A 12,268-nucleotide genomic window follows, 5' to 3' on the forward strand; every position below is an offset into this window, starting at 1 on the left:
CTTGGTTCCATTCTCCGTCACTTTCAGGTATACCAATTAGACGTAGATTTTGTCTTTTCACATAGTCCTATATTTCTTGGAGGCTTTGTTCGTTTCGTTTTACTCTTTGTTCTCTAAACTTCTCTTCTCGGTTCATTTCATTCATTTGATCTTCAATCACTGATACCCTATCTACTACTGGATGAAATTGGCTACTGAAGCTTGTGCATGCGTCACATAGTTCTTGTGCCATGGTTTTCAGCTCCATCAGGTCATTTAAGGTCTTCTCTAACTGTTTATGCTAGTTAGCCATTCTTCTAATCTTTTTTCAAGGTTTTTAGCTTCTTTGCGATGGTTTCAAACATCCTTCTTTAGCTTGCAGAAGTTTGTTACTACCGATCGTCTGAAGCCTCTTCTCTCAACTCGTCAAAGTCATTCTCCATCCAACTTTGTTCCGTTGCTGGGGAGGAGCCACGTTCCTTTGGAGGAGAAGAGGCACTCTGATTTTTCAAATTTTCAGCTTTTCTGCTCTGGTTTCTCCCCATCTTTGTGGTTTTATCTACCTTTGGTCTTTGATGATGGTGACGTACAGATGGGGTTTTGGTGTGGATGTTCTTTCAGTTTTTTAGTTTTCCTTCTAACAGGACCCTCACCTGCAGGTCTAGTGGAGTTTGCTGGAGGTTCACTCCAGATGCTGTTTGCTTGGGTATCACCAGCGGAGGCTGCAGAACAGCAAACATTGCAGAACGGCAAATGTTGCTGCCTGATCCTTCCTCTGGAAGCTTCATCTCAGAGGGGCATCCAGCTGTATGACATGTCAGTTGGCCCCTACTGGGAGCTGTCTCCAAGTTAGGCTACTCGGGGGTCAGGGACCCACTTGAGGAGACAGTCTGTCCATTCTCAGATCTCAAACTCCGTGCTAGGAAAACCACTACTCTCTTCAAAGCTGTCAGACAGGGACATTTAAGTCTGCAGAAGTTTCTGCTGCCTTTTGTTCAGCTATGCCCTGCCCCCAGAGGTGGAGTCTACAGAGGCAGGCAGGCCTCCTTGAGCTGTGGTGGGCTCCTCCCAGTTCGAGCTTCCTGGCTCCTTTGTTTACCTATTCAAGCCTCAGCAATTGCAGACATCCCTCCCCTAGCCTTGCTGCGGCCTTGCAGTTTGATCTCAGACTACTGTGTTAGCAGTGAGAGAGGTTTCGTGGGTGTGGGACCCTCCAAGCCAGGTGTGGGATATAATCTCCTGGTGTGCCGTTTGGTAAGACCATTGGAAAAGTGCAGTATTAGGGTGGGAGTGTCCTGATTTTCCAGGTATCATCTGTCATAGCTTCCCTTGGCTAGGAAAGGGAATTCCCCAACCCCTTGTGCTTCTTGGGTGAGGCATTGCCCTGCCCTGCTTTGTGGGCTGCACCCACTGTCTGTCAAGCCCCAGTGAGATGAACCCAGTACTTCAGTTAGAAATGCAGAAATCACCCGGTTTCTGCATCACTTATGCTGGGAGCTGTAGAGTGGAGCTGTTCCTATTTGGCCATCTTGGATCCTCCTATCAGTTTATTTTTTTAAGTTTCCGTTTCTTTACTGAGATTCTCTGTTTATTCATTATATCCACCTTTTCATTTCTTACATATTAGACCTGTTTTATATTCATCTTTCCATTTCTTAAATATTAGACCTGTTTGTATCTAAATGCCAATATCCATGTCATGTTAGGATCAATCTGTTACTATTGAAGGCCTCTTTCTCTGGATTATGGGTCACGTTTTCTTGTTTCTTTAGATAGCCAGTGATTTTTAAAAATTGGTTAGTAGACTGTGGATCTTTACCCAATAAAAAAGTTGTAAGGAAATCTAGAATACACTGTTTTCCTTTAAAGGGTATTGAATTTTTTTCTGGTAGGCAGTTAAATTAGTAAGGAATCCTCTTGATCCTGTCAGACTTTGTTTTATGCTTTGTTAGGATGGGTTTAGTTTGTTTTTGTCCTTAGTCCTAGAGCATGGTCCTTACTCTAGGATGTGATCCATACTTCCAAAGCATGGCCTTTTTAGGGTTGTAAGTGGTTGACCAAGGTAAGCAATGAAGTATTCCCACTATAATTGGATTGGAACTCCAATGTCTCCAAAACTATGCAACCTTTGTAATCTTTTTCATTAACAGCGGCCACTCTCTGTTAGACCTTACAGAGCCTCCCTCTACACATGTGCACCCCAGGCCTTGCCAAGGCCCAAGGGAAACCATGGTCCACATGACTGCTTCCTTTCTAGTACCCTGCCCTGGAAATTCAGCTGTCTCAGCAGCCCCAGACTCCTATCTCTGTTTCATAAGCCCAGTTGGACTAATGACTGCTTGATGCTATGGCTCCTCCTTCCTATACTATTGTCTGGAAAGTGTCACCAAGTTCAGAGCCAGGGTGAATATGGAGGTTATAGCATGTTTTTTCTTACTCTCAGTAATCAAGCTGCTGTATACATTTTGTCTAGCTTTATGGCTAATTAGGGCAGAAGGGTAAATCTGATACCAATTACTCCATCATGGATGGATGCAAAAGTCTCCAATTCAGTCATTTATCCTTTTTTTATAATCAGATAATTTAATCCATCACTAATTTTTTTGTATTTTATCTTTATAATTTTTTATTTTCCTCTAATTTTTTATTTTGGTTCCCTCCACTTTTGAGAGTTATTTGCTATGATCTTATGCAGTGACATCTTTGCGTACCAATGCAGTCTATCATTTTGATGATAGTTCTGCTGTAATTTACCTTAAATTTTAAAAATACATTTTCTTGAATTTTTATTATACTAATAAACCTGGAATAATTTTAAAAATAATCATTTAAAGCATGACATAAAACTATCCATTTAATTTTTGAGCAAACTATGTTGGTTCTATCTTCAGTGCATATACAGAGTCCCACTACCCTAATCTAAACCACTATTTTCTTCTGTTGCTGGACTGTTACAAAAGCCTAAAAACCCAGCCCCCTTCTACCTTGCCTCTCCCTCATTCAGTCTGTTTTCCACATAGCAGCCAGAATGATATTTCTAAAGTGGTGAATAAACTGTGTCACTTATGCTCAGAAACCCCCAATGGCTTCTCATCTCAAAATGAAATCCAGAGTTCCATGGCTAGCAAGGTTATATGTTACCTGATCCCTGCTACTTCCCTGACTTCATCTTCTACTCTTCAGCTACTTTGCTACAGCTTCACTTTGACTTCTTTGCTATTTATTGATCATGCCAAACACAATCCCTTCTTAGCTCCTTTGCTCTTATTGTTACTACTGCTTTTCTCCAGATATCCCATAACTTCCTCCCTCACTTTCTATTTAAATACCATCCTTTCTCCCCACTGCTGCCTTTATTACTCTTCTTCCCATATTTTCTTTTGAATCAGATCAGTCAATCAATCTGTCACTTATTTTTATCCTGTCTGTGCAGAACATTGTCCAATAGAACTTTCTGGGATGATAGAAATTTTCTGTATTTGCACTGTCCATTAGAGTACCTGCTAGCCATGTGTGTCTGTTAAGCACTTGAAATGTAGCTAGTATTACTGGGAAACTGAATTTTAAATTTTATTTAAATAGCCACTTACGACTTGTGGTTACTGTATTGTACAGTACAGAATGTGTGAGAGAGGGAACCTTAATTTTATTAATGCAACCCAGTACTTTAGTGCCTATTATGTAGTAAATAGTATGAATATCTGTTGAAAGAACAAAAGAATGGGGATACCTATGTATCCTGTTGCTCCCTGAATCCTTGACTCTTTAAAAATATTTTAACTTTAAATTTGTATTTAATTGACACATAATTTTACTTATTTATGGAGTACAGTGTGATGTTTTGATACATGTACACATTGTGTAATTAGCATATTACCTCAAACACTTGTCATTTCTTTACGATGAGAACATTCAAAAATCTTCTCCTCATTATTTTGAAATATACATTATTGTTAACTGTAGTCACTCTACTCTGTAATAGAATGCCAGAACTTATTCCTCCTGTTACTTTGTATCTGGACTCTTTTGATCTATAACCCCTGATTGAACACTTTTCTGTCATTTCTAGCAATTCCCAGACTTCCAGGTGTTTGGCAATGATTCTTTAGATCCAGGGGTCCTCTCCACAAAGTTCAGTTGTGCATCAAAGATCCTGAATAATCTTCTAAATTAGACTAAAGCATATTTGGCAATGTGGGTTACAAACAAGGGAAAAATGCAAGATACAGGAAACAGATGAGGGAAATGCAAGATATAAGCTCGATCACAAAGCTTATATTTGGGGGAAGTATTAAATGAATGTATCTTTTCCTTTTGCATTCTAGCCAGGAATCCACATGAGGTCACACTTTTCCCAAGGGCAAAGAGTACCAAATCTGTCCTCTTTTTCTTCTTTATTCCTCCAAATAAGAGCTCTTTCAACTTTTGAAAATTCCCCGAAGATAATATTCATCATGAACTTTGAGGGAGCATGAAATAAGCCACTCCTACTAGCTTTTTCTTATGTTAAAATTATGGCTGTTATCTTTATAAGAAAATTCTTATGACTGAAAATCCTTATGGCTACCCTTTACAATAGGAACTACAGTTTTGAAAAATGGGCTTAGCAGTTAAGTTAACTTCTGAAAGATATTCTTAAAACTTAAGCGTGATGTATTTGGTTTGGATACTAGGAATGCAGGTAATGAGGCTGACATTATTATGAAAAATTGAAGAGTAGGAAATATATTCTTGTAGGATCCTATAAGGAGGGCTTCAAAATGTAGTTCTTGTTTATCTAAACTAAGTAAAGCTTATTTTTCTAATCAGCAGGAAAACAGAGATCCACAACAAGCTTTTCGATTATGGCTTAAAAAAAAGCACGAAGAGCAGATGAAAGAAAGAAAGACAGAAGAACTAAGAAAGCAAGAGGAATGCTTATTCTTCCTTAAAGGAACAGAAGGCCGGGAAAGGGCCTTTAAACAGTAAGTTAAAGGCAGGGCATTTCCCCCCTCCTCCTTCCTCATGGTCATTTGAAAAGTTATGTGATAAATTAAGATTGAAAAAAAAAAACCCTCAAAATGTTTTCTCTTACAGCAAGTACCTATTCAGTTTTAAATTCATGCCTTTACAAATGTATAATTCTTTAACTCCATTATATATATTATATATATGGAGTATTTTATATATATGCATACCAATTTTTCTTCAAGATACTTTTCAATACTTAAATTATTTCTTATGGCACCAGTGTGATAGCCTTTGATACCTTATCATTTATTGTTTGTTTATTTCTGTGAGAAATGGGTCAAAGATTGGTTACGCTTCTCTTACATAGCCCTCAGAAAAACTGAATTTGTCAATAAATGCAACCAATAAATGCACTGTATTTACCAATAAATGCAACCAATAAAAGTTGCATTTACCAGTAAAAGAAAGGTGGACTAAGGAGCAAAATCTGTATAGACCAAAGGAGATTTGGGTACATATTTTGGTAATTTAAGGCAAACCTGATTTTTTTTAGTTATTTGGGTAAGATACTGCATTGCCTAATTCTGACAGTACAGATGTGGCTTCATATTTTTGCTAGCAAGCATGGGGAGAGTTGGGGGACAAAATGTGAATATTGAGTCCAGTTGTGTGAAGTTCATTTCCTTCTTTTGTCTCTTTTGCTCTTTCCTTCTTTTCTTTTTCTCTTCCTTCCTTTTTCTTTCTTTCTTTCTTTTTTTTTTTTTTTCCTGTCACCCAGGCTGGAGTGCAGTGGCACGATCTCAGCTCAGTGCAACCTCACCCTCCCAGGTTCAAGTGGTTCTCCCACCTCAGCCTCCCGAGTAGCTGGGACCACAGGTGTGCACCACCACACCTGGCTAATTTTTGTATTTTTTTTAGTAGAGATGGGGTCTCACCATGTTGCTCAGGCTGGTCTCAAACTCCAGACCTCAAGTGATCCACCCACCTTGGTCTCCCAAAGTGCTGGGATTACAGGCATGAGCCACCATGCCCAGCCTCCTTTTTCTTTTTCTAACATACCCTTTTATTATAACAGAAACAGTAAATGTGCATTGTAAAAATGGAGCAGTTTCAAGTTACTTTTTCATCACCCAGAAATTGTGACTGTTAGCACCAGTGTGCATACTGTCTAAGTATCTCTCTGTACATATATTTTCAATATCAAAATACTGAGATCATACTCTATATGTTATTCTGCAATCAGCTTTTCATTGGCAATATTACCTAATATCCAACTCATATCCATTTATTCCCCAACAGACCCATAAATGAGTTACAGTTTATTTGCTTAAACTAGTAGCCAATTCAGAACCACATATCATCAGATTATGATATTTAGTTTTTTTTCTAATACACTTATTGTTTAGATTTCTGAAAAAAAAAAAAACCCCAGGTATATGTATGTGCATATATATATACACATATATATACACATACACACACACACACACACAAACATACCACAAACACACTTATATACCAGGTATATGTGTATATGCAGTTATTTTTGCTATTATTTAAACAAGGTTTAAGACTTGAATTTGTTAGAATGTGGACTTTTCCTTTCCTACTTTTGATGTTTTCATGTTTGGCTTATTTTTCACTTTAAGAACTATTTTGTGGACTTAAAAGCTCTATAATTTACCTATAAGAAGAGTAAGGCAGCATTTCTGCATGACAGTATTCTTAACCTAGCTAAGTAATGTTTTAGAATACAGCTAGTTACAAAATGTAAGTTATTTGGAATCTACCAAATAGTAAGAAATCCTAGTTCTAAAAAAAGAATAGGACCTACCGCACACATAAAATAGTGTTTATTATTAAAAAACCAATTAAGTTGGCAGTTCATCGTAAGACAGATAATTTCAAACATTTGACCCCAAATCTAACTATCTTTTCTTGTATGAGCCTTGGGTGTAATTTACATTTTTCAATTAATAGTTAAAAATTTATGTTGTGATAGTATTTCATTGTAAAGAAATGTCTATTTATTTTGTCTATAGTAGTAACTATATAGCATGAAGAGTGTATTCAGGTTGATACTCACCAAATCTGATCATGACTCTTTCTACAGATGGCTAAGAAGGAAACGGATAGAAAAAATAGCAGAGCAACAAGCTGTCAGAGAGAGAACTAGACAGCTCCGACTAGAAGCTAAGCGTTCTAAACAGTTACAGCACCACCTATATATGTCAGAAGCCAAACCTTTTCGTTTTACTGATCATTATAACTGAAAGTTTCTATTAAATATTATTTCAGTGGGCAGCTGCTATCAAAATTTTGGATATAATTTCTTATGGTCTGTGTACTTTGGTTGTACTCTAAATTATGGAAATGATATTTATCTTTTATTGACAGTGAATTTTTTTAATACTAGAACAAAATAAATTTTTTTTTCTCACAGTGTTATGTGTTGTGCCGTCTCAGTCTGTGCAACCAACTGAACAAATGAATTCTATGTCCTTCTACTTCTAAATTATTAATGTTTCTAGCAGAAAACAAAAGAAAGGTACAGATTTCTATTCATACTTCCTATTATTTTTAAAAAATTACAATGGAACATTTCTTAAATTTGAAGGAGTGACTCCTTAAACAAGCCTGGTTCACGGCCTTAAAGTCCTATTTATGTCAACTTTGGATTTGAATAATCATGGCAAGCTAAGCAATAGGGTAGGCCTAATTCCACTTGTTAGTACCTTAAAAAATACACCTTATATGCGAGAGCTAAACATTGTGTACTCATGGATATAAAGATGTCCCCAGTAGACAACGGGGACTGCTAGGGGGTGAGGGAAGGGAGCAAGGGTTGAAAAACTTAACTATTGGGTACTGTGCTCTCTACGTGGGTGATGGGACCAGTCACACCCAGACCCTCAGCAACATGCACCATTCCCATGTAACTAACGCACGTATGTATCCCCGAATCTGAAATAAAACTTGAAATGATGAAATAGCAATTATGTGTAATACTCTTTTAGGTATGTTACAAAATTAGCCAACTTTTATTGAGAGCTTAAAACATTTTAAAATGTATTATAAATGCTTTATATAAATAATGTAATCATATATGACAACCCTATTAGTGTCATTCTGCAGAGGAGGAAACTAAAGTATATAGACATGAACATTTTGTTCACATAGACTGATCTGTATGGTTGCAAAATCCTTTCTCTTAGTTATATTATAAAGATTACATTCCTTGGTAGAATATGTGAGATATTTAAGAGTATACAAGAATCCAGTGTGTAGAGGAATAGTACTTCTGATACATGTAAGAGCGTGTAAGGGGTGGAGGACAAAGGTAAGCATACAAGTGTGATGGAGAAGGGACAGTCACTGTAAGCATTCTGGCAAAGCTTTAAAAGACAAAGTTCTGGCTGGGCGCGGTGGCTCATGCCTGTAATCCCAACACTTTGGGAGGTTGAGGCGGGAGGATCACTTGAGGCCAGGAGTTTGAGACCGGCCTGGCCAACATGGCGAAACCCCATCTCTACTAAAAATACAAAAATTAGCCGGACGTCGTGCCATGCACCTGTAGTCCCAGCTGCTTAGGAGGCTGAGGCATGGTAATTGCTTGAACTCCAGAAGTGGAGGTTGCAATGAGCCAAGTCATACCACTGCACTCCAGGTGACAGAGTGAGACCCTATCTCAAAAAAAAGAGATGAAGTTTTTTTTTTTTTTTTTTTTTTTTTCTGAAACAGAGTCTCGCAGTCACCCAGGCTGGAGTGCTGTGGCACATCTCGGCTCACTGCAACCTCCACCTCCCTGGTTCAAGCAATTCTCCTGCCTCAGCCTGCTGAGTAGCTGGGATTACAGGCGCTTGCCACCATGCCCAGCTATTTTTTGTATTTTCAGTAGAGACGGGGTTTCTCCATGTTGGTCAAGTTGGTCTCAAACTCCTGACCTCAGCTGATCCACCTGCTTCAGCCTGCCAAAATGCTGGGATTACAGGCGTGAGTTATGAGTTACTGCACCCAGCCAGTTTGATTCATTTTTACTTAATTTTTATATATGGTGTGAGGTAGAGTAAGAAAAAACAAACTGTTTTTCCTTCTATACTCTCAATACTCAGTACATCACTTCCGACACCAGATGTTTAGGTTGTTTTCCCCAAGACCAAACAATTTCCCCATTCTCTGCAGACACCAACTAGGTATTCTACAATTCAATTCTGACACTAGCCAGAGTTGATGCAGACCTTACACCCAGGCTCAGTCCCATGAAACTGCCCCCTACTTTGGACGTCAATTGCAAATAACAGGTCCCCCAGTTACGGTTTCCACATTAATTTGCTAGAATGGCTCACAGAACTCAGAGAAACATGTTTATCTCTTTTTAAAAGGATGCAACTCAGGAATAGCCAGATTGAAGAGATTCATGGGGCAAAGTATGGAGGAAGGGTGGTGGAGCTTCTATGGTCTTGGTACCTGCACATGTTCAGCAACCTAGAAAGCTGTCTTAAACCTTTTGGGTTTTTATGGAGTGAGGGGCTTCATTATGAAGGCATGAATGATTAAATCATTGGCTACTGGTGACCAACTTAACCTTCAGGACTTCCCCCTCCCCTGGAGGTCTACTCTCTAATTACTTGGTTGGTTCCTCCTGGCAACTACCCCCCATTCAGGTCCCCCAGACACTAGTCATTTCATTAGCAAACAAAGACACTCACAGCTTGGGGACTTGGGATGTTCCAAGGGTTTTAGGAGCTATGTGTCAGGAAACTGGTATAAGACCAAGATATGTATTTCTTCTTCTATCACAATATCACAGAGGTTCCAACTTTTTTTTGTATGTGTACATTCAGTTATTGCAGCATCATTTGTTGCAAGTCAGTTGGCCACAGATGTATGGGTTTATTTCTGAAGCCTCAATTCTATTCTATTGATCTGTATGTTAGTATCATCTGTACTTGTGCCAACAGCCCACTGTTCAGATCACTGCAGCTTTATAGTAAGTTCTGAAACCGGGAAGTGTCAGTCCTCCAACTTTGGCCTTTTCTGCATTGTTTTGGCTATTCATGGCATTTACAATTCCATATGAGTTTGAAGGTCAGCTTTTCCATTTTTGCAAAAAGGCCTTTGGAATTTTGGTAGGGCTTTCAGTGAATCTGTAGACTGCTTTGGGTAGTACTGTCATCTTAATAATATAGTCTTTCAATACATGAACACAGGATTGTGGCAGGCCAGGTCTCACTCATGCAGGCCTCCATAACAACTGTGTCACTACTGACTGAGGGGTTAAGTTAAATACTAAAAGCCAGTCCCCTTATACGAAGGCTGGGATGACATAAAAGCCCATCAAGAGTTTTGCCTAGGCCTTTCCTGGGCCTTAAAGTATGACAAAATAATAAAGGAATTCTTCACAAGGCCCATTTAGGATTAAATAAGTTTTATTGTGGGTCTGAAGAAACTTCCCAGGCCTCCACATACAAGTTTATTGGGCGTCTGAAGGAACTCCCCAAACCTCCGTGATTTAGCAGGAGACAAGGGTAATCCCCCCAGCACCTGGACCCATTTAGATGAAGTAAATTTACTGAGGCTCCAGAGGAAGGTCTTCAGGACTCAGATCTTAGTTATAGATTAAAAGAAGTTAATCACTTAGATGAATGCACACTTACACATGGACATATAGCTTAGAAGGTATATAAGCTCTGGAAAACTTTGTAATTTTGAGTTGGTCTGGCAATAATTTCCAGGCCTTCTCCCTGTAATCGGTTGCAGAAATGAAAACTCTCTTCCTCCCCAGTTCATTTGGGTCTCGTTATGGGCCACGAGAAACAGTAGCCCGATGACCCTCAGTTTGGTCTGGGAACAAAATTTGGTGGGCCAGCCAGGAGAGACCAGAATGGTGCTGCATTTAGCGGCCAGCGGCTTGCAACGAGATGGTCTTCAGGGGGATCCCAGCAGCTGCAGGTGAGATTTTCCCAGGGACCCTCTTGAAGGCTGTCCCGTGCTCAAAAGTGCACATCTCTTACACTACTGGGTTAGAATGGAGATCAGGAGCGGAGGAACTCAAAGGGTGAGTTAACCAGACGGTATGCCGCCGGGAGCCTACTGATTTCCTATTTAGGCTTGTTAAGCCATATGTCCGGCACTGGCAAGGGAAGCAATAAGGCTTGGTTATACACCCGCTTTGCATTTTATTGAGATCAGGTTTTGAATCTGTTTTGCCCGAGTGCACCTCCCCTTGTGTTGTCCAAAATTTGTCTCCACTTGTTTGTGTATCTGTCTCACTCCTTTTGATACCATGTAAACTTAAAAACGGGAGGTATTGGGTCCATTTCTGCTGAGAGGCCTCTGGGAAGGAAAATATAATTTTTAGGAGCTCAATGGTCAGCTTAATTAAAAGCTAACATCCAAGATATGTAAATGTATGTGTGCACGTGTGCATGCTTGTATTTAAAAGGCCTTCATGTTTTTATTTCTCTCTTAGGACCTTGTCTTTTTGAGCAAAAGTTTTTTTCTTCTCGGTTGACTGAATTCTGTTTTCTTCATTAATAGCTATTGCAACAGAAGCTACTCTGGGTTTTTAAAGAAAAAGTGTAATTTAGACACTTAGAAATCTCGTGTGGGAAAAAAAAAAATTTTTTAAGTGCACTGTAAAAGCATCACATGATCTAGCCTCAGAATAATTCTCCCTTTTTGAAAACCTCTTTCCTTTATAAATTACTCAGGTTATTTCTTTTTGCAGCATGAGAATGGGCTAATACATGTCTTTCTAGGAATTTGTAAACTAGTTTACCTAGTTTATTGGTGTACGGTTTTTCTTTATGTAAGGTTACTAATAATGTCCACACTTTCATTTCTGCTTTTAGTTTTATGTGTTTTATTTTTCTTAGTATGGCTACAGATTTGTCAATTTGGTCTTTCTTTCTTTCTTTTTTTTTTTTTTTTGAGACGGAGTCTTGCTCTGTCCTCCAGGCTGGAGCGCAGTGGCCGGATCTCAGCTCACTGCAAGCTCCGCCTCCCGGGTTCAGGCCATTCTCCTGCCTCAGCCTCCCGAGTAGCTGGGACTACAGGCGCCCGCCACCTCACCCGGCTAGTTTTTTGTATTTTTTAGTAGAGACGGGGTTTCACCGTTTTAGCCAGGATGGTCTCGATCTCCTGACCTCGTGATCCGCCCGTCTCGGCCTCCCAAAGTGCTAGGATTACAGGCTTGAGCCACCGCGCCTGGCCTGGTCTTTCTTTTTAAAGAACTAACTTTTGACTTCTTTCATTATCTCTCTTGTTTTTCTATTCTCTATTTTATTTGTCTGCACTCTAATCTTAATTTCCTTCCTTCTGCTCACATTGGGTTTAG

The 12,268-nt window shown here is 39.2% G+C and overlaps 1 protein-coding gene across 9 annotated transcripts in view; it reads left to right on the top strand.

Annotated features, from left to right (window-relative positions):
* CCDC181 (coiled-coil domain containing 181) overlaps positions 1-7,376 on the top strand; it is a 70,653-nt gene extending 63,277 nt beyond the window's left edge. For 6 of the 9 annotated variants that reach the window (XM_050784708.1, XM_050784699.1, XM_050784689.1 and 3 more), the window contains exons 5-6: positions 4,789-4,943; positions 7,043-7,376. In XM_050784708.1, coding sequence (XP_050640665.1) covers positions 4,789-4,943; positions 7,043-7,202 — 315 coding nt within the window. In that variant the 3' untranslated portion in view covers positions 7,203-7,376. The remainder of the gene's footprint in view (positions 1-4,788; positions 4,944-7,042) is intronic. The other 3 variants (XM_050784734.1, XM_050784729.1, XM_050784719.1) reach the window with 1 other exon arrangement.
* The last annotated feature ends 4,892 nt before the right edge of the window (positions 7,377-12,268 follow it).

Source organism: Macaca thibetana, chromosome 1 (genome assembly GCF_024542745.1).
Source record: "Macaca thibetana thibetana isolate TM-01 chromosome 1, ASM2454274v1, whole genome shotgun sequence".
In the NCBI taxonomy this organism is placed as follows: Eukaryota; Metazoa; Chordata; class Mammalia; order Primates; family Cercopithecidae; genus Macaca; species Macaca thibetana.